The sequence below is a fragment of the Phacochoerus africanus genome, chromosome 1 (genome assembly GCF_016906955.1).
Source record: "Phacochoerus africanus isolate WHEZ1 chromosome 1, ROS_Pafr_v1, whole genome shotgun sequence".
In the NCBI taxonomy this organism is placed as follows: Eukaryota; Metazoa; Chordata; class Mammalia; order Artiodactyla; family Suidae; genus Phacochoerus; species Phacochoerus africanus.
Window position 1 is genome coordinate 49,055,209 of NC_062544.1, and position 19,786 is coordinate 49,074,994.

A 19,786-nucleotide genomic window follows, 5' to 3' on the forward strand; every position below is an offset into this window, starting at 1 on the left:
GGTGCTGTGTTTGTTGTGCCGTCTGCGCCGCGCTGTGGCTCCGGCCGGGGCCAGCCGAGCTCAGTGGGCCGGGGAGCGCCTCTTCGGCTGATTCCAGGGAAAGATAAGGAGCCGCCGAGCCACCAGCTCTGTCTAGACTCGCGACCTCACAAGTCAAGCGCCTTGTTTGGATTAGCCCTCCAGATCTGCCAACCTGATCAACCCCTGAAAGAGCAGGGCCCAGCAACACCCTCTTTTCCTCTACAGGACCACGACCGTCCCTACTTTAAGGGATCAAGGGCTGACTTGCCCGCAGGAGTCTCGGGGCTGGTTAGACCGGTGTAGGGTCCCCCACTCCTAGCACCCACCTACCCCACACCCGAGGGCATCCGGGCTCTACCCTCCCCACTTGACATGGGAAACGCATCAGAAGGGAGAACCACTAGGAAGACGGGTCAAATAAGTTACCAACTCAATCACATCCACAAATAATATCACCCTGAAAAGAGCAAGAACTTTTGCTCAGTGGAAGGGAAAGGGGGTCTCAGGCGTGAGAGGGCTGGGCGGAATGTTCCATAGGGCTGTCGAAAAGGGCAGGTCAAGGTGTCTTTCTCCCCCCCCCCCCCCCCCGCAAAAAGCAATCTTCCCCCACAACTTTAAGAAAACAATGGTTTTCTTTTTGGAAAGCTTTGCTTATCATTGCTGAACGCTTCTGCAGAGGCATAATTAAGCAGACAGATATGCAAAATAAATTTTAAAAAACTGAAAAGAATCAAGTAGTCTTAAGAGCGGCTCCCTGGAGAGACTGGCTTCCTCAAGGCACAGAAACTGGTTGCTTGGAACCAACAGCTTAAGCGCCATAAAAATTAAAGGATGTGATAGTAACAATGCTCGCAGCAAACACTCAGCAGCCTCCCTTCCCGCCCCTCCCCCTCCTTCGCTCCCTGTGAACCAACTTCTCTGTCTACACTTCAGAAGTCTCTGGGAGGTGTGGAGAGATCCTCCATCACGACTTGGGACATTGTAAGCTGTGAAGTTTATGTTTGTGGCGCCTGGGCTCAAACAGCCATTCAGTGGCTTGCTCAGTTATCAAGAAAACAACAATCAGAAAAGATCAGTAAACAGAATCTGCTGCCAGCACCCTGAATTAACTACTTGCATTTTAGTTTAAAAACACCAACTCACATGGTACAAGTTAATTGTTTTATTTTAAATAGTTAATGAGAGTTCAAAATTTGGGGGCGTTTTCAAAAATCACACTTTTAAAATAAAGGCACAAAAATAATCCTTTCCCCCTTTTCCCAGCACCCCCAAAGAAAACTTGCCTTGCCTTGTTGTGACATAATCTTTAATTGTTGATTAGCAGCAGTGAGGAAGTAAATAGTCCTTAATGAACAGAACTCCAGAATAATTTGGATTATACATCTCCTTTACAAAAGTTGACTAAACTGAAATTTACAGATAAGAAAATAAGTACTTTCTGCTTAGTTTTCTTGTATTAGGGGTGATATTAAAACCAAACTGGCTGGTTTCCATCCATACTTAGCTCTTCTGGTGATTTGGACCTAGTTTTTACTTTTTTTCCCTTTCTTTTTTAAGAAAAAGGAAAAGGCTAAGTAAGTTCCCATGGGACTTAGAAGAGATATTTCAAGGAGATTGATCTTATGGCTAAAAAATTCAAGGTGCCAGAAAAATGCCAAGTACTTCGAGGTACCTTAAAAAGCACAGTGTGTCTTTTTGGCTTTTAGTCAAAGGATTAGACCAGAAAGGAGGTCGATAGATGAGTTTAACAAGCTGATCAGGGTGAACAGAGGCAGAGCATCACAAATCATCTATTTCATCTTGAATTCCAAAAAGGTTGTGAATTGGGAAGTAGGTACACACTCCCACACAGAATCTCAAATAACCAGAAATGTTATTTCAACAAAGAAAAAAACTCTCTTCAAATATGATTCTAACTTAGAAAGGACTTTTTTTTTTTTTAATGGTAGGAAAAACCACATTCATTGGATGAAAGGGAAAAACAGAAACAGTAAACTGAAATACAAGAGCTTATTGCTCTGAATGAATAGGAGGAAAAAAATTCTGTCTTTTTAAGAGTATAGATGTTGATATGGATTCCCTGATTTAAGGAAAGCATCCTGGATGTTTTTAGTTGCATTAAATTTTAGCTTGCAGAAGCTGGAGGAAATGAGTCATAATGTCCAGAAAGAAGAATTCAGGGTAATAAGGGGAGAGAGGATCAAAGATAATAGCCAACAGCAGGAATTTCATTAGAAGAGCACAGCTCAAAATTCGGTCTCCAGAGGTGTGCAGGGAAAAGGGGAGTATGTGTAAAAGATGGTTTGCAAACAAGAAGACATTTCAGCTACACATTTTAGAGCACATGCTGAGGAGTCTAGAAGGGAACACACCTTTCATATGAATAATACAAGAACTAGAATGCTATCCACCCATCAATCCACTCTCAGCCATCAGGCAACAAATATCTTGAATCTAGCAAGTGAAACCAAATCGTTCAACACTTCCCTCCCAAATTACTATAGTTAAATTCGAGCTGTGGACTTCAGAATATATCTATATTTATATAGATATATATAGATGGCATTATCCCACACTCACACACCTAATCTTAGAAATGAATGTCAGGATGAAAAACCATCACAAAGATGTGTGCCTCACTTATGTCCCTCCACTGCATTCAAATCCTAAATAAAGACCTCCCCCCCCCCCCCCCCCCCCCCCCCCCCCCCGCATCTAAGTCCTAATGTTTTCTAAACTGTCTACTAAAGGTTATCCACAGGGAAGGGGGACTTCATGGTTTCTGAACCAAGGCTCAGGGAGTCAGTAATTTTGCACTCATTACACCAATATGCATGTGGTGCCATCCCTGCGCTTCCTAGATGTCCATCCCAGGTATGACAGTAAGAAAAAAAGAAAATTGAAAAGACAGGAGAATAGAAATAGTGAATAGGAGGCCGGAACAGTCAAGTCTGGTGCCAGAGATTGGAGAGGGACAGGAGAGAAAAGAAGGAAAAAAAGGCCTTTCCCGGAGAAGATCTGTGTGAGATAAGACATAACTCCTGTTTTTCTCAGCAGATGACTACAAGCCATTATTACCGCCGGCCAAATTATTACCCCTCTGTCAAGAATTAGACACAACAATCAAAGTAATCAACGGGCATGTCTAATGCACTGTAACATTTTCAATGCAAAGTTTGTTTTCTCTCGGCCCCCATGTTAGAGCCTGTAATTAACCCGTTATGTAGAACGAGGCCAAACAAAAGCCTAATTGAGGCTCGTTTCCCGACTTGCCGCAGGTTTGGAGAGGGTGAAAGCAACTTAAGGGCTGGGGAGCCGCGGGGCTCGCCCGTCTCCAACCCGGCCTCTGCCCCGCTCCCTGCCAGGGCTCCGAAGGGGCGCACGCCACGAGACACACGGTTAGGGTATGTAAGCTTTCGTGTTTATTAGAGTTGTCAAATGTTTAAAATGGCATTACACTCGCACGTACAAACGCATCCAGTTTCTAAAGAGCCAAAGTATCATGGGGTGGGGGGCGTGGGGGGAGAGAAGAGGGGAAGGGGTGGAACCTCAAATCCTAACACCCACAAATGAAGCGAGAAGCCCGATTTCGGGCAGAGCCCTTTCTCCATCCCTGGGTTCTGGCCCCGGCACAGGAGCTATTGCTAATAGGCCAGTGGGTAAGGTGCAAGAGCGCCCGTCCACGTAACTCCGACTGCCAACGGGGGCCTGCAGAGCACACAACCCAGACCCCTGCCCATACAAGGCAGTTCCCCACCGAGCCTCCACCGTGCTTCTCGGCTGTAATCGATCCCCCTAAGGTTTGGGGGTCGGGAGTTGGGGGAGAAGGAGAGAAAGGGAGGGGAATGGGAAGCAAGTTGGGGGCGGTGATGAGGAGGAGAAGCAAGAAAAGACATACGCTGAATAGTCTGGGAATTGCTAAGAAAATCCCCCTCTGTCGGCCCTGTTCTTCCTGCGCAAATAAAGCAGCATTTCTCAATCGGCTGACAGCCGCCACCGGTAAATAATGGTCATACCTCACTGGCTAGGCAGAAAGCCTCGCTTTTGGTGAGAGCTTATACTTGAAATATGGGTCATTTCAACGATCCAAGCAGGAGACTTTGGTATAAAGCACTGTGAGAAGATAAAATGTGACTCGGGATCAAAACTCATTTTAAGCAAGACCCTCTTCTTATTTGTGGTGGTGGGGGGAGATAGGGCAAGAATAGAGAGGAGAGGAAAGAAAGGAGGGGAGCAGGACAGAGAATAGAATCTCATTTTCAAAAACTAGTAACTTTATCACAGTTGAGAGCTAAAGGCTTCCCACCAGTTTTGATCCAACTATTGAAACGCAAACTTGCAAGCTCAACCTCAACTATTAGCAATAAAACATCACACCTATTGTATGTCAGTTTACCCCATTCACATGCAGTCCTTAATTTCAGACATTTTAATGGCTTACTTGTAAACATATAAAAGAGGGACCCTGGATCATTGTGTTTATTTATTTATCTATGCCAAACGTTTATTGGTGAAATAGTCCTGAAGATATAATACTACATATGGCGCTTTGATTTCACATAATATTTAAGAAAAAAGACAAAACACATAGAATTAGACATATAATTCAAAGACCACGGTACAACCTTTATCTTTTTTTTACTTCAGCAAACAAAAAATAATGTCAAATGACATGAAAAGTGGCAAGTCTTTCGACAATAAATAATAAATTACTTTATAATTTTTGCAATGCAAGAGCAAACAAAAAAAAAAGTTTCCTTTTTTTTTCCTCTTTATTTCCAGAGAAAGAGAAAACAGTCGTTTTAACCAATAACTATACACATCTTTGGGGGGAAAAAGTCCTTGGACAGACACAAGTCAAACACAATCCCGAGACGCTTGTGGCAAAATAGAGGTAACCTTGTTGCAATGCTTTATAAGTTGGTTTTTAAATCGGAATTCAAAAACCTTTAAAGTCGCTTCAGACTTCTTGATAGAGGATGGATCTCAAAAAAATAAAAAAAAAAACAAAAAAAAAGGAAGGGGGCAAAAGGAAAAAAAGAAATCAGCTACAAGACATGCTAGAGACCCAGGATTTCAATTAACCCCTTGTTAAAGTCAACTAAAAACATTGCAGACCAACGCAGCTCCACCTTCCTGAAAGGACTCTTTCAGCCCAGGAGGCCAGTTTCTCTTCCGGCTCATTTGCTGGAGCTCCTGTTTGGCAAGGCGGGACCAGTATAGAAACAGCACCATTCAGAATAGGATGGACTAGAAAATCTCTGTTTCTGCTTTTCTCTAGATGTGCAGTGAAATGAAAATGCTTTTTTTGAGATCCTTGAATATAAATCCTCTACGTTTTAAAAACGTCTTTTTTTTTCTCCTTTTTTCAGTACTCCTAAGGTCATTGGATAGCGTGTGTTGGGTTTGGGTTCTGTTTGTTGTTTGAATTCTAGTAAAATCCCATGATTGTCTTCACAGTGTTGCTACCATATCACCTTGTCATTAAAACAGACTTCGTGCATTTCATGGAGCATTCATTTCTTGGTTCAGTTTTCATTGACTGGGTCGTTAAATACTTTTTGTTTCGGAGTTCAACATTATAATTTCCCACTTTCTCCAACAGGGAAAAAAAAATACATCTGAATGAATGTTCCTCATGCCTCAATAGGACTGGCTACCATGCTGTTAGGTGTATCTGGGAGCTGAGAGGACATCGACGCCACTTCACTGCCAGTGGAATTAGAGCCCGGTCCTCCTTCTGAAAAATTGACCTGCATAGAAGGTTGAGAAATGAATAAAGGAGGCTGTGATGGTATTCACAAAAGGATTATAAACTTGTCGTGTGTGTGTGTGTGTGTGTGTGTGTGTGTGCATAGACAGAGATATCCACATGTATATTTGAATTTTAACAGGCTTAAAGAAAGCCTACAAGGAAAAGAACTTGAGAAGAAATCCTCTCGCTTTCCCATCTTCCAAGAGATCTCTGTTTTAACTGAAACTGAATTCCCAACATTATGTTGCATTAAATTATTTAAGAACAAATGTGTTTCCCCACTGTAAAATGGCAGTGCAACTCTACCATGCATGCTTGAAATAAAATTATCCTGCCGGCTACATGTTGCTCTGGGAGCTGGCGAGTTCTCAGTCTCTAGGCATCAAAGCCTCTCTTCTTGAGTTGAAAAATCCATAACACAACGCTCAGATCGTGTGACAGGAGATTCAGAGGAGGCTCCACAGAACAATGTTTAACTCCTCAGAGGGTTCACAGCGTGGGCTTTCTTCCTTGTTGTTGGTCCTGCTGCCTTTTGGCCTGTCTTTCTCTCTTTAAATCAGGCTCTTCCTTCCGAGAGGAGACCCATATATTATAACGTCATCCACATTATAAATATCTGGCTCCTTTTTTTAAGCTGAAAGTATTGAGTTGCTGCTGTAAACCTCCTTCTCCACCCTGCTCCCAATGCCCCCCTCCCTTGGTTTCCCTTCCACTGCTCTCAGCTGATGCTAAAGTTTCAGAAGGTGCAAGCACTTGGCTGCCCTGAGCCTTCCCCCACCTGCTTTCTAGATCCAAATAACACCTAAGATTAACCTGACCTTAAAAATAAGTTCTTTTCCCCATTTCCAAGGTCTACTGAATTTTCTACCCTATTGAACCTCTCCATTGTGAGGTCGAGGGACTTCTCAAGTTTGCCTCACCCCTAGACTGGCCCACTTAGAAACCTATATCTGGGCCAAACCCTTTTAATACTGCCTGTGGCCCATTACCCAATAGTGGCCACACAGGAAGAAAACACCCTCCAGGTAAACACCAGGGTAAAAAGCTAACCTCAACTCAAGCTTTATTTTCAAAGAAAGGAACCGTTTTTCAAGATAGCTCTTGTTTTATAGGACAAGATTCCATAGCGCTGTTCATTAAAAAAAATTCATGTGTGTACATATACCATATCACAAAGGACATATACTTAATAATCTTAGTTATCTTCACTCTTAAGCTTTCTGTAGGTGGAAGGTGAATTGACTGCCTCTTCTTTGGATGTGTAAGACATTAATATTAAAACAGGTTTTCACATTATTATCTGTGATTGGTGGAACTCAGGTTCCTTTTGCTATATATTACATCTGCCCCAGAGTGTATATTTGAACTGATACACTAAAAACATGTTTAAGCAGTCTTACATTTTAGATGAAGTCAGAGTCCCAGGAAGGGATAAGGTAACATAAAGTATCAATCGTATCTTTGAATAATTGAACTCTTTATTGATATATTTGATATACGCACACAGGTGCCTGCTGACCATGGATAGTAACACTGATCATGTATTACAACACTGATTATTATTACAAGCACCTTGACTTAGATCCTTAAATATACCATTCTCTAGGAGCTGAAGAGGAAGCAAGTTTACTAGTTGCTGATCAAAATGACAAGGTGATCTGGAATGACCCTTCCGACTTTAAAAGTCTAAGTAGGATTCTACAACCCAGTGTACATTCCCACGCTTGTCTATTAAGTTAGGCACCTTGAAGCGAATCCCTCAAAGCAGGCCTTATTGACAGAAAACTCAACGAATGTGGTCAAATCATGAACTCTCATAGAAAAGACTAACAGGAGGTTTGTTTTCCTTGCCTGGTGCTCCCCTCCTTCTCTCCACCACACCTCCGTCATCCTTCCCGGCCCTGGGGCCAGGGAGGCACCATCCCCACCCCCTCCCCAGAATCTTGCATTGTGTGACAGTTAAACCAGAATCTCCTTTCTTTGGAGATTCAGCCTCCCCACACAGGGAGCTGACACTTACCAGTTGCTGAAAAGCCGGCTGATCTATGTCACTCTGCAAGGCGAAGTCACTCAGTACTTTCCAAGGTGGTTGGTAACTTTGCACCTCCACGGGGTTTGCCTGTAAGCCACCGTCATGTCTCTCTGGACTGGCAGCCACCATGGGAGTTCCTGTCATCCCCTGGATATTCTGTGAACAGGCCCCCCCAATTCCAACATGTTAATGAGCAAACGCCCTCCCTCCATTGTCTGCGCAAGCTAAGCAAATATACCCTGGTATTATCTTATCTATATAGTGGCCTTTATTGACTCAGTTAATCTGCTGCACGTATGGATATTAGCCAGAGCTCAGTTTTGTTTTATTACGTTTTGTTTTTCTACTTCTGTGGGCTGGACTATTAGGTCTGCTTGGACCTTATTAGATGAAATTCTATTTCAACTTTCCCTTTATATTACACATTCATCCCAATTCCTCCCCACCTGCCTTCCCAGGCCACAGCATCTCAGTAGAAAGCTGAGGCAGGATAGGCCTTCCTTTGGCCTCTACACGTGTTGGTAGTTTTCTGGGCAGTTTCAGTTAGTTAGATTGTGGGCTAGGTTTTCTCCAAGCAATTTTCCCAGAGCCAACCCCCACTCCCAAGCATTTGGGTCTGGAGGCTATTGTGCTATTATGCACTAACCTACTTAGAAAGTGCCCTGGCTCAGGCATGGCCAGTCTGCCAAATGTAATGACAGCAGGTTTTATAGCATTTAAAAATAGGGCCTAAGCAGTAAAAAGCAAAATGGGAAGAAAAAAAAAAAAAGTAACTCTTTAGTTTACCTTAACCAGGAGGCCTGTAGGGTGGGTGCTGCCCTGGACCAGGGATGATAGTGGGTAATAGTGCCAGGGGCCTGACTACTCTGGAAGCAGGCCTGGGCCTGACCTGGAGCAGAGAGTGCCCTATTTTCTGGGGTCACCTTGGGGGACCTTGCTGGCCTGGGGGCCGTGGAGACCTCCCACCCAAGGGCCTCCCCAGAGTGGCCCACTCACAGAACCCCTGGATTACACAGGAAGCCAAGGTGTTGTCCCTCCCTCCTCTCCCCTGCCTGAAGAACTGATGACTTGAACCTTGAACTGATGACTTGAAAACCAGAGCCAAGCCTCTGCTGCCCACGCAGGGGGCAGCCGCCGCGGCAGCCGCCGCCGCCGCCGCAGCCGCCGCCGCCGCCGCGGCAGCAGCAGCGTCAGTCCTTCTGGATCGGATCCGGGTCGGGGAAAGTGGACCCCACGAGCCCACCCACCCGACTGGGGGCAAGTTAGCTGCTCTTGCCCGCAGGAGGGGCCTCCCAGAGCAGCTTTGGGTGGCACTGGGGGTCTCTCCAGGGAATAGAGGTTAGGGGTGCGGGGTCACCAGTCCCTGCTCTGCTCTGGATCCCGGATGCTGGGGCGAACACCGCAGCGGCCCACCTGAGCAGCCAGCATGCACGCCTCCTTTTCTTTCCCCCTTCGCTTCCCCTGCGGGGCCCCAGCGTCACTCACAGTTTTGTCATTGGGCTGCTGCTGCTGTAGCTGCTTCATCATAATGCTCCGCTTCTTGTCCTTGCACCGCTTGTTCTGAAACCAGACCCGGATCACGCGGGGACTGAGGCCGGTCATCTCCACCAGTTGCTCCTTCATGAGTGCATCGGGTCGGGGATTGGCGGCGTAGCAGGTCCTCAAGGTGTGCAGCTGCTTTTCGTTCAGCACAGTCCGAACGCGGGTGGTCTTCTCAGGCTGCTTGTGGACGTGGGGCCTCAGGGCCGGCTGCCTGGCGGAGATGGGCTCGGCTGCGGGGCAAGGGGCGCCGTGAGCGCGGGCCGGTTCGCCGGCCCCCGCTACTCTCTGACAATGGCCAGGGCTCTGCGGCCTCGACAGACAAAGCATGGGCGGCAGAGGTGGGGGTGAGGGGTGCAAAAGGGAGAATAAAATCTTGCTGTCTAATCTTAAAGATCAATGCTGAGTTATAGTCCCAGAAAGCAGCCTTTGCCCCTGCTGTGTCAATACCAAAGGGGTGCATTTCACACGGTCCGCCCCCCTGCTCACAGCAGGGATGACACCGGTCAGCCCAGTCAGCCTCTGTTCTCTTCCCTCCTTGCCTTTCTGGGTACCCAGGTTGCACCCCCCACCTTCAGGCCCTTGGATCGAGGCTACAGGCAGTACTAGGGAAGGAAATGCTTAACACCCCAGTGACAGCCAGAGTCACTACCATGGTGGGGATGTCTACAAAGCCAAGGCTGAGAATTCTGCCATAGAGCCTTGAACTTCAGTTCCCAAAAGGCAGTTACGTCAAGGGGGTAAAGAAACTCGGTATTTTGGCCATCTCTCCAGTCCCTGATTGTTCTTACTCTAGACCTGGATCTACTAAATCTACCTGGATGTTCTTGATGTGATCTGATCCCAAGCAGAGGAAAACCGAAACTCCTCAAAGCCGCCTGGCTTCTAGATAAACAGCAGCTGGGGAGTGTTTGGGCTCCTGACTCCTTCCCAATCTTTCCACCTCTTCTGTTTTCCCACAGCAGAGCACAGGTTGCACCTAATAGAAGTTGCCACCTCTTGTTTCACCCCCCTGCAAACTAAATCACAAATCCCCCAAGATAGAATTCTTACAAGTGCCAGAAAGCAGAAGGGGAAGAGCTGTAGTTTTCTCACCCCAGTGTTCAGGGGGAATTGATACTTTAAAACTGCACCAGGGCAGATCTATTTGAGACCAAAGCCAGGTTTGGTAACACTGTCTCTCTTCTTATCGTGGCCCCCTCCCGCAAACCGTGCTCTATTTCTACTCCTCTTCCTGGGGCAAAGGCCCTCAGATCTGTAAGTTACAAATCCTGCACTTTCCAGGACCCCCTAGGGTCAGGTCAACACCTATGAGGTCAATTTTGTGTCACAGCTACAGGCCCAAAGATGAAATTCTCACCAAATCAAGTAGAATGAACGTTTAAAGAGGCAGGCTCCCTTTAAAAGGCAATTACTGCAGAATTAGCTTGCTGACAGTTTTAAATTACAGCTCTGTGCATTGGTCTGCAATTATTAAAACTGTATCTTTTCAGGTCCATTCTCTCACAAAGGGAAACAAATAAATTTTAAACATGTTTTGGAGTGTGGGGAAGTTTGCAAAAGAAAAAGGATCTGAGAGGCGAAGTAACTCCAGGTCACCTAAGCTTCCTATATTGGGTTAAAGGAGGAAACTCCAGGGGCCCAGAGCTCCACCCCTTTAATTAGGCAGCGGCAGGGAGAATACCTGGCGGGAAGCTGCAGCCCGTTTTCAGTAAGCTGCGGTTTGGAGGCCAAGGTGAACTGGAAGTACTGTTTGGACGTGTGTATACATGTGTGCACAAGTGGTTTACATTAATGGGCACCCACATATAGACAGAGACATGTAGGTGTGCTGGGGGAGGCAACGGAGACAGCGAGTGCACTGAACTTTGCTGCAAAAGAGTGAAGCGCGATGCGAAATGCACCCTGAACCCTACATTTAACTGCTGGCCTCAGCGGCTGCCGCGTGGGTTCCAGGGTTGCTGCGGCCGCCGCTGCAGTGGCAGGGGCGCGGCTGGCCTCTCCCGGCGCCTGCCTCCCCGAGCCGGGCCTCCCTCCTTGCCAAACCGAGGAGTACCTGCCATTTGCAGAGGCCGCGCCGGGTGCAGGGGGCTGAGCGGGTCGCCGGCGCCCAGGCTGGCCCTCTCCACCACGTCGTGGTCTGCGCGGCAGAAGAGCCCGTCCTCCCGCAGCGCGAACTCGTCCCCAGGGATGAGCTGGCGGCTGCAGGCCACGCAGCGGAAACACTCGATGTGGTACACCTTGGAGCGGGCACGCATCACGAAGTCGTTCTTGCTGAAGCCGATGCTGCACTTGGCGCATTTGATCCCGTACAACCTGCGCGGGGGCCGGACCCGGGACGGGAGGGAAGCACAGAGAAAGGGGGTCATTTCAGGCAGGCACGGCCCCAGATCCAAGGTCGCCGGCGACCCGGGCCACAATGCCCTGAGACACTGAAATCAGAATTAGCAGACAAGCTGGGAATGCGAGGAAGGCGAAAATGATTTCTCTTTTCCGGATCTCTTTCCCTTTCCTATGAAGCTCGGTGTCCCTGTCCGTACCTTAGCTGAGAACGCCCAGACAAACCAAGGAAAAATGTTTGAGGTGTTGGAAGCCTGGCCCGCTGATCCAGCGGCCAGTCTCAGGGTGGCCCTTGCCGCGCCTGGCAAGAAGGAGTCCACTGGGACTCTGGGAACCACTGGCCCCACATTTTCACCTCCCTATCCCCCAATTTCTGCTTCTAGAAATGTCTCTAAAATGGCAACCTCAAATCTCCCTCTAAGAAAAAATGAGATTGGGGGATGGGGCTGTTACCCCACTGGGTTTCCAAACACACACAAATGCACAGGCTAACAAAATGAAACCTCTGAGGGTTTCCAGAACCCTTTCTGCAAAAACCAGGCCATTGCAGTTTTTCCCCAACTAAAGATTTTTCCCTCAGGCAACAATGTTAACAGAAAGTTTCCTCTTCATTATTCCTTTTATTGCTATTTTTTAAAAAATCTACTTCTGTTCACTCAATCTCTTTCAAGTTGCTAAAGCCCCTACATCTATTTCAGTTTGTCTGAGCACCCTAACTAGTCAGAAAAATGAAAAGACCCACTTCTAAGGTCTTCCTCAATGCTGATGCTGACCTTTCCTTACCAAGGGACAATCCTTGTAGGTTTCATCGAGAGGCTCTGCCCCAGGGCCCCCTGCATGTATCAGTAATAACAGAAGCGGGGGCATTCCTACAAAGAGAAAGAATGGAGGAGAGGAAAGAATCCACATAAAGGGAACTTAGGGGGTCACCTCTCACCCCCCCAAGGGAAAAAAGGCATTCAGAAATCTAAATGGCCCCTCTGTTTTGCTTTTACAACTACAGGATTTCAAAGGGACACACACACTTGCACACACATAGTTGAAAGAGTAGAGAGGAAACGGTACAAGCGATTGGTTCCTTCCACAAACGTGTATCCAGAATGAGGCACATGCAGGTCTGAATAAAACTGGGCAAAACACCATCTCCACAAGAGTAGATACTTCTGGAGTTTCAGAGTATGTGAGCTCTCCCTCTCTAGAATCTCGAGTTCACACACCAATCAAGTAAACAATTGAAAACGGCTGGTTTGTCAGAGGTTAGAAGGTAGATTCAAAAGTTTTTCCTCCCTCCGCCTACTCTATGTGAGATCTTCCATTTCATAGGATGAGGACTTCACCTTGCCTGTGACCAAACAATTGGGAAAATCCCTCCTCCTTCTCCAGCTCCTCACTTCCCCTCTTTCCTCCCACTCCCCCCCCCCACCAAAGTATTAATAAACTTTTTTTACCTGCACTGTCCAGCTTCACCTATCAAAATTATACTCCCCACTTCATGGTTTTAAAATAAGAAAAAAAATCCTGGACACTAAGCCAACAGGAAAAAATTCTAACTGCATACTTAAATCCTGACTAAACTTTAATGTAAGTTCTCAGCTCCCTAAACTCTATGATTTACAAAGCTAATTATTTGTTATAGCCACTGGAGAACGTATTTTTAAATATAATAATTTAATTTTACTTAACAGAATAATGAAGGTGTTTTCTGTTTTGCTATCAAATCAATAATACTTTCTTTAGAAATTCTAATTGCTTCCTAAGGCGGAAAATTAAGTTTCTGACATATGTATACACAGGTCAGAGAAAATATGATATTAGCAATGCATGAAGTTTAGAGGCAGAATAAATTGAAAGAACAAAATTCATGAAGTTCCTTATGTGGTTTTATTCTTGTCAGTATGGGCAATTCGCTCATTTTATCAGTTACCAGATTTTAATGTGAGAAAGGAAGCTGTTCAATTATCTAAATATACCAATTGTTCGTAGACAGATGATGGGCAATTTGATCTGCTCTGTCTAATTCATCAGCTCAGATAAGATAAGAAAGAAAAGACAGTCAGATGTCACCAAAGGGTTAATATTTTAAAAGATTAAATTTCTAGGGTTTTTTGCAGCGAATATTTGGGTCAGTTTTGAAATTTTCCAGGAAGAAGCCCTTACACTAAAAGTAAAGGGGCAATACCTCTATTTGCTCTTTCAAAGTATATCCCTAAACATGATTAGGTCAAACTTTTATTCCACCTATTGAAATGACATCTCCAAAGCATCTGGAAGTTACTAATAAAATACTGAATTAAAGTAAAGAAAAAAGAGAAAAAAAACACTGCATGATACAATAAAAAACAGCAAGTTTTTTTTTTTTTTTTAAGTTGAGAAACCCCAACTTAGGTATCTTGAAATTTTTTTGTTTGTTTTGGAAGGGGGAGGGTAACAGAAAAATATTCTGAGCATCACAAATTCCAAAAGCAGTGAAACAAGCTTCAATACCACATAATTTATGAAAACCATTATTAAGTTTCTTGGGACTTTTCCTCCTAAAACGTGCAATGAACACCACAGTTTAATTTTCACATTGCACTTGCAGAGGTAACTTTTGTCCGCTGGAACCCATTAAGGCAAACTTAGCCAAAAGGACAAAGCCACACAAAATAATAAATAAGGAGTGGGGAAAGAGGAAAATCTCAAAAAATTAAGGAAGCAGTATAAATGGCGTACCTGATATAATCTCTTTTACAGTAGGTTTTCCCATCTCTAACAAAGCACGTACAGCTCTCGTCCAAATACTGATTACACTCCGCACATTTCAAACATGCCGCATGCCATTCCAAATCCGGAGAAACCCTCAGAATATACTGATCGTGAATTTGATTGCCGCAACCAACACATAGGGAAATCAGACGTTTTTCTGAAATGAAAATAAATACATGATTGACTAACCGTTTACTTCCTACAGAGATAAACACACTTTTAGTGTCGTTCTCTTATAGGGCGTACTCTGGGAGTTCCCCCCCCCCTTTTTTTTTAAAGAGTATTGCACTTTGGGATGGTAATTGAAGTGTGCCATCAAAACCTTGACTCATTTTAAAAAGGAGGTGGAATATATGTAAAATGCAGATTTGAATAGCCTGCATTTGTAAGCCTAGCACGCAATCAAACCCGTTCATTTTGTATTTCTTTTTCCTCCCTCCTCCCTCTTTGCCATAATCATTGGGAAAGATTATGGATAAGTCAATTCAAAGAAAAGGTTTTGACTAGAAGCGTTAAGGGAACGCAGGGATGTCTATATTTTCCATGAAGCACGCTCTTAAATAGCACATAGGACTGGATATTGTTAGCAAGAGCAGACATCAATACAGTTGTCACTCGTTCTCTTTTGCAAGTCTAATGCTAATTCACATCTCCGGGTATTGTACTTGCAGGCAGACCTTTGCAACAGAATAACCTTCTCGGAGAGCTCAGGATTCCCGAGGAGGAAACCACCGCTTAGCACCAGAAGGCTAGGGTTTGGGAGGGCATACAGGCGAATTCAAACACAAGGTATGATCAGTTTCCCAAAGATCAGAACCGACAGCAAGCATGCAGGCGTGGCGGCAACAAGAAAAAGCCACCTTCTCTCTCTCTAAGCAATGACTCCAACTCTGAAGAGCCCTTGGCTCCCATGCCTGAGAGAGACCCCCGCACAAGAACAGCAGCACATCGAGCCCCACAAGGTAAAATAGCCTCTTACTTTTTGGTGGATCTCCCATGTCTCCCATATCTGTAACAGGGAGTAATGTCCACAGTGAAATGGTGGTTGTACAGTTGGTGAACAGCCCACAGAGAGGATGCTGGAGCTGTGGCTAAGTGGGAAACAGTGGCCCCTTGGGTTGCCAAGGCTGAGAGAGCCGCTGCCCGGCTGCGCCGCGCCTTCACGGATCCGGGAGTCCAATTTAAGCCGGCGGAGTTGGCGGAGCGGAGGCGCAGCGGCGGCGGCTGACTCGGCGCGGCTCGGGCACCTCTCTTCCTTATCTCTTTACTCAAACTTCTCAGCTCCAACTCAGCTCCATCGCCATTGGTCTGACGCAGAGCGCGGGGACGTCAGGCGAGCGCCGCGCCCATTGGCTGCGGGGCGCGCGGCGCAGCTGTTCTGATTATCATATTTCAGCCTCGCCTCTGCGGTGCGCCACTGACCGCTCCGCGAGCCGGCGGGAGAAGATTAGGGCTCCCGAGGTTACTTGCTCGGGGCTCAGGCCGCTCTCCCCCGACGCTTGGGCTGCTCGGCCTATCTGGCTTTCGGCCTCCCTCTCGTCCTCCTTCTGCCCCTCCCTTGCTCCTTCCCGGCCGCGCCGCCTGCGCCCTCGCCTCCTGTCGCGCTGCTCCTCCGCCCTGCGCTCCTGGGTCCCCGCAGTCCGGCTGGCTGTGTTGCGCGCGGGGCTCACTTTTTCGCCGCCGGTGGCGAGTGGCTGGTGGGTAGGTCTTCCTGATGACGAGGTCCCTCCCGGGCTTTAGGAAAAGGGGCGACTTGGAACAGGCTGGTTGGCTCGCGCTTTGGCGCACAGCTCCGGGCCTGGTTGGGCTTGGCTGCCGGGTCGGGTGAGTTCCCGAACTGGCTGCGCGTGGCGCGCTGGAAGCTACCTAAGGGAAGAAGAACCGGTCATGGGATGAATAGACCCAGAGGAATTGTTTGCTGCTGCTACCCCACTACCCCGTTCCCCTCGACCTCAGAGCTCCAAAAACCTGGGTTGGGGAAAAAGGGACGTTTCTTGCCTAAGCGGAGAATCAGGCTGGAATCGCACAGGTAAAACCTAGTTGACTCCGCGGACTGCCCTCTCTTTCCGACCCTCAAGGTCGGCTTTGCAGTTTAACTCTAGAATTAGAAGGCGCACTAACCCGAAGCCTAAGTGCGAAGTGATCTTCCAGTCGTTTAAAGTTTGCAAAGCGATTATGGCCTGTCCAGTTCTTCTGTCTGATGGTCTCCTGCCCTTTGTTTTTAAGCAAACGTGTGCAATTAGCTGGTGGTATTTGATAATTGTAAGGACTAGTTTCCAGGTCCCTCTAGAGATTTTAAAAATGCGCCAGTCCAAGGGCGTGAGTAGGGAGGGGTCTAACGCAGAAGAACTGCGAAATACCTATTTCACTTCACCTGGGGTGTTTTATCTGATCATTTTCTCTTGGGAAACAACCTGAAGAAGAATGTTGGCTGCAACTCACCGGTAATTCTTTTCAATAATTTCATACATGTTCCCGTCAGCTCTTACTGTCTCCCAAAAACAAAGTCTCAGGAAGACCACGAAGAATCCCTCCCCCTCTCCCCGCACTAATCCAAAAGCTTCTAAATAGCTATTCCTTATCTATTGTGACTGCCAGTTTTATCTGAAAAGGCCCTCATACCCACGCTGTAATAGGTTTAATTTCGGTGTCTCATTGCCTTGAGAAAACCCGGTGTGTTAGGAAACTCCTTTCTTTGTATCATTCGCCAGATCTAGTCCTTGATAAGAGCTGTGAGCTCTCTGCCGGCCTCCGTGGGTCGGTTTACAGGGATATGCTTCTCCAGAGCGCCAGGAGAAGCTAAGATGTGCGAATTTCCTCTTGATCTAGCTGGGTCTTTACCGAGAACTGGCATTTGTTTTGTTTTCTCTAAAGGAAAATTTCGAAGTGGGTCTCATCCCTTCTATTTTTATTGTAAATTATATCGGAGTGCGTGTGCGAAATCGAAATTTAGACATGTTGATAAATTTACCAGATGAGGGGAAGGCAGAGGGTGTTTTTGTTTTTTTGGTCATAAGTTCTAGTCTCTGGTGTTATGTGCGTGGAGCCTTTTGTCAGGCTGCTTTTGCAAAATTAATGCTGATAATGACAATACAAAGCACATCTTCCCAGTTGTACGGGTTTTTCCTGTATAGGTAACCAAGTTGACTCTAGTTTTTCTTTTTTTTTTAAGGTTCTATAATGCCAGAAAGTAAATACAGGATTTTAACCAATCATTTTCCGTCACGCCACCTTTTATAACATGGAATTAAACAACGGAAGCTGCCAGAAGCCTGATGACTTAACACTTGAGATCAGAAAGCAGCCTCAGGATCCATCCTCCTTCAAACCAGCCACATACAGTGTGGTATTTTAACTCCCTAAACTAATTATTTGGCTCTTCTAAAGAGTTATTGCTGCTGATGATAGAAAATCCAAATAGAAAAAACTGGCATGTGGCTTGGAGGGAAACCATTAGTAATAGGTAGTTTCATCATAATGGTGAAGACAACATGTTTTCCTTTTTTTCAGCCCATAGTGTTACTGTAAACAAGTGTTTTCTTAATAAGTCTCTAAACTGATAGAGGTGAAGATCATGCAGAAGATACCCCCCTGGCAAAGGAAAAAATTGGAGGGAACCCAATAGTTAGGTTGTTCCTCACTGTATGTGCTCTGGAGTTCTGTATGTTTATTGCTAATACATTTTGTATAAAAATCAAAGGATAGCAGGCATTATTGTTTCACTTTACCTTGAAGTTCAAATGTGATCACAGATAATTCCCCCGTTTCTTTAAAAGATTTCTATACACTCATTTAATACATCAAATATATCTGTAAAAATTGTGTAAATGTTTTTATAGCATATATCAAACTGTGATTAGTAATATCCCCCCATTTGATCACAGGAGCGACCTCTTGTGTTCAAAGGGGGGATTAAACCTTCTAGTCAAAAATGGACTCAATTTTGACCTTTATAATTTCTATTAGGTCAAAAAAATCTATTTTTCAAAACAGTTGTGTGAATCCCCTGTGGTGAGCTACTACTGATGAAAGAAAAGGAAGAATATGACTAATTATTAAGTATAGTTCCCATTGCCTCCAGGGCACCCCCAATATATTGTAGTGTCTTTAAAAGGATGCAGAGATTTAATTTCCTCTTGAGTCTTGTAGCGTTTGCCCAAATGCGCTTATACACACCTTCCAAAATGCGGGCTTTACACCCAAAGTTACTAGTGGGCTCTTATGCCTGTGTTTTGTGTGGTGTTGCTTTTTTTCTCTGCTTTGATTAAAATTTAAACGTTCCACATCAAACTTAATGCTAAATAGAGATTCCTGAACAAATATCATGTTCTCAAGCTACAGTTCAAATATCTAAATATATTTTAATTGCAATTGACAAGTAGTTTACACATTTAGTGTCTATTTAGTTCCCAATAAGTTCTGGCAGATAAAAGTGGATTTTAAGTTGGTTCTTTGGGAAATTATGTACAGTAAGGGAGAAAGCTTTTTCCTCTCCAGCTAACCAAGATTGGGAAGGAAAGGCAGCTTTGATCAGCTCTCCCTCCACTGTAGATTTGTTTGGGAACTTATTCCCAGGGAGGTGATGCTCTCTAAGATATCCCATGTCAGGGCTATGAGAACAACAATTGGAATGCCACTTTCTACATGTAAGGTGTTCAGAAAGGAAAAAAATATAACTGAGTTATATTTTCTGGTATCCACAAATATGTAATATTGGGGGTCAAAATGAAACTTTTTATTCACCTCAGAAAATAGGTATGGAGTGTATGTGTTTAAATATATATATGTATATATATCCCATACCCCTCACATTTTGTTTTTACTTTTCCTGTCTAGTCTGATCATGTAAAAGAAGGCTATTCAAACCATCAGTATCTTAAATCACATCGGGGTCAGATAAAATTATATATGGGTATAAAGAAGGTTAGGATTAACCATTTATACTCCACCCAGAACAGGATGTGGATATTCAGAGCTAATTTGCCTCTCTTCCAGTTGCTGGTGGTGGCTTAATGAAGATGAATCAAGAGAACCCTGCACTCTAATTTCAGGGAAAAATGGAAGGGATCTTCTTTATGTACCATTGGGTATGAAATATTACCTCTTTCCCGTCCTCTCCTTTTACTTGCTCTTTCCCCCCCCCCCAATAATACAAAGCAATGATAATAATAAAGGCAGTTATTAACAACAGCAAACCTTTAGTTGTGATTCTTATTTTATTGCCGAGGAATCCTGATGTGATTATGGTTTTGTTGAGTGGCTATTGCTTTATTAACCAGTTGGAACGATCTGGGTGAATTAGGAAGAATTTTCTTCCGCACTCAGAGCTTCCTGGCCTGAATTCAGGTAGTTGT

At 45.3% G+C, this 19,786-nt stretch overlaps 2 protein-coding genes across 2 annotated transcripts; one reads left to right on the plus strand and one right to left on the minus strand.

Annotated features, from left to right (window-relative positions):
- Positions 1-4,774: 4,774 nt before the first annotated feature.
- On the minus strand, positions 4,775-15,992 carry ISL1 (ISL LIM homeobox 1). Its single transcript, XM_047763484.1, has 6 exons — positions 15,412-15,992; positions 14,400-14,589; positions 11,404-11,663; positions 9,294-9,580; positions 7,797-7,964; positions 4,775-5,774 (listed from the first exon to the last, which is right to left on the minus strand). The coding sequence occupies exons 1-6, from the start codon at positions 15,437-15,439 to the stop codon at positions 5,658-5,660; spliced, it is 1,050 nt and encodes a 349-aa protein (XP_047619440.1). The 5' UTR covers positions 15,440-15,992; the 3' UTR covers positions 4,775-5,657.
- LOC125138096 (uncharacterized) lies at positions 15,509-19,627 on the plus strand. Its single transcript, XM_047799343.1, has 3 exons — positions 15,509-15,675; positions 15,750-16,129; positions 17,605-19,627. The coding sequence occupies exons 1-3, from the start codon at positions 15,509-15,511 to the stop codon at positions 17,670-17,672; spliced, it is 615 nt and encodes a 204-aa protein (XP_047655299.1). The 3' UTR covers positions 17,673-19,627.
- The last annotated feature ends 159 nt before the right edge of the window (positions 19,628-19,786 follow it).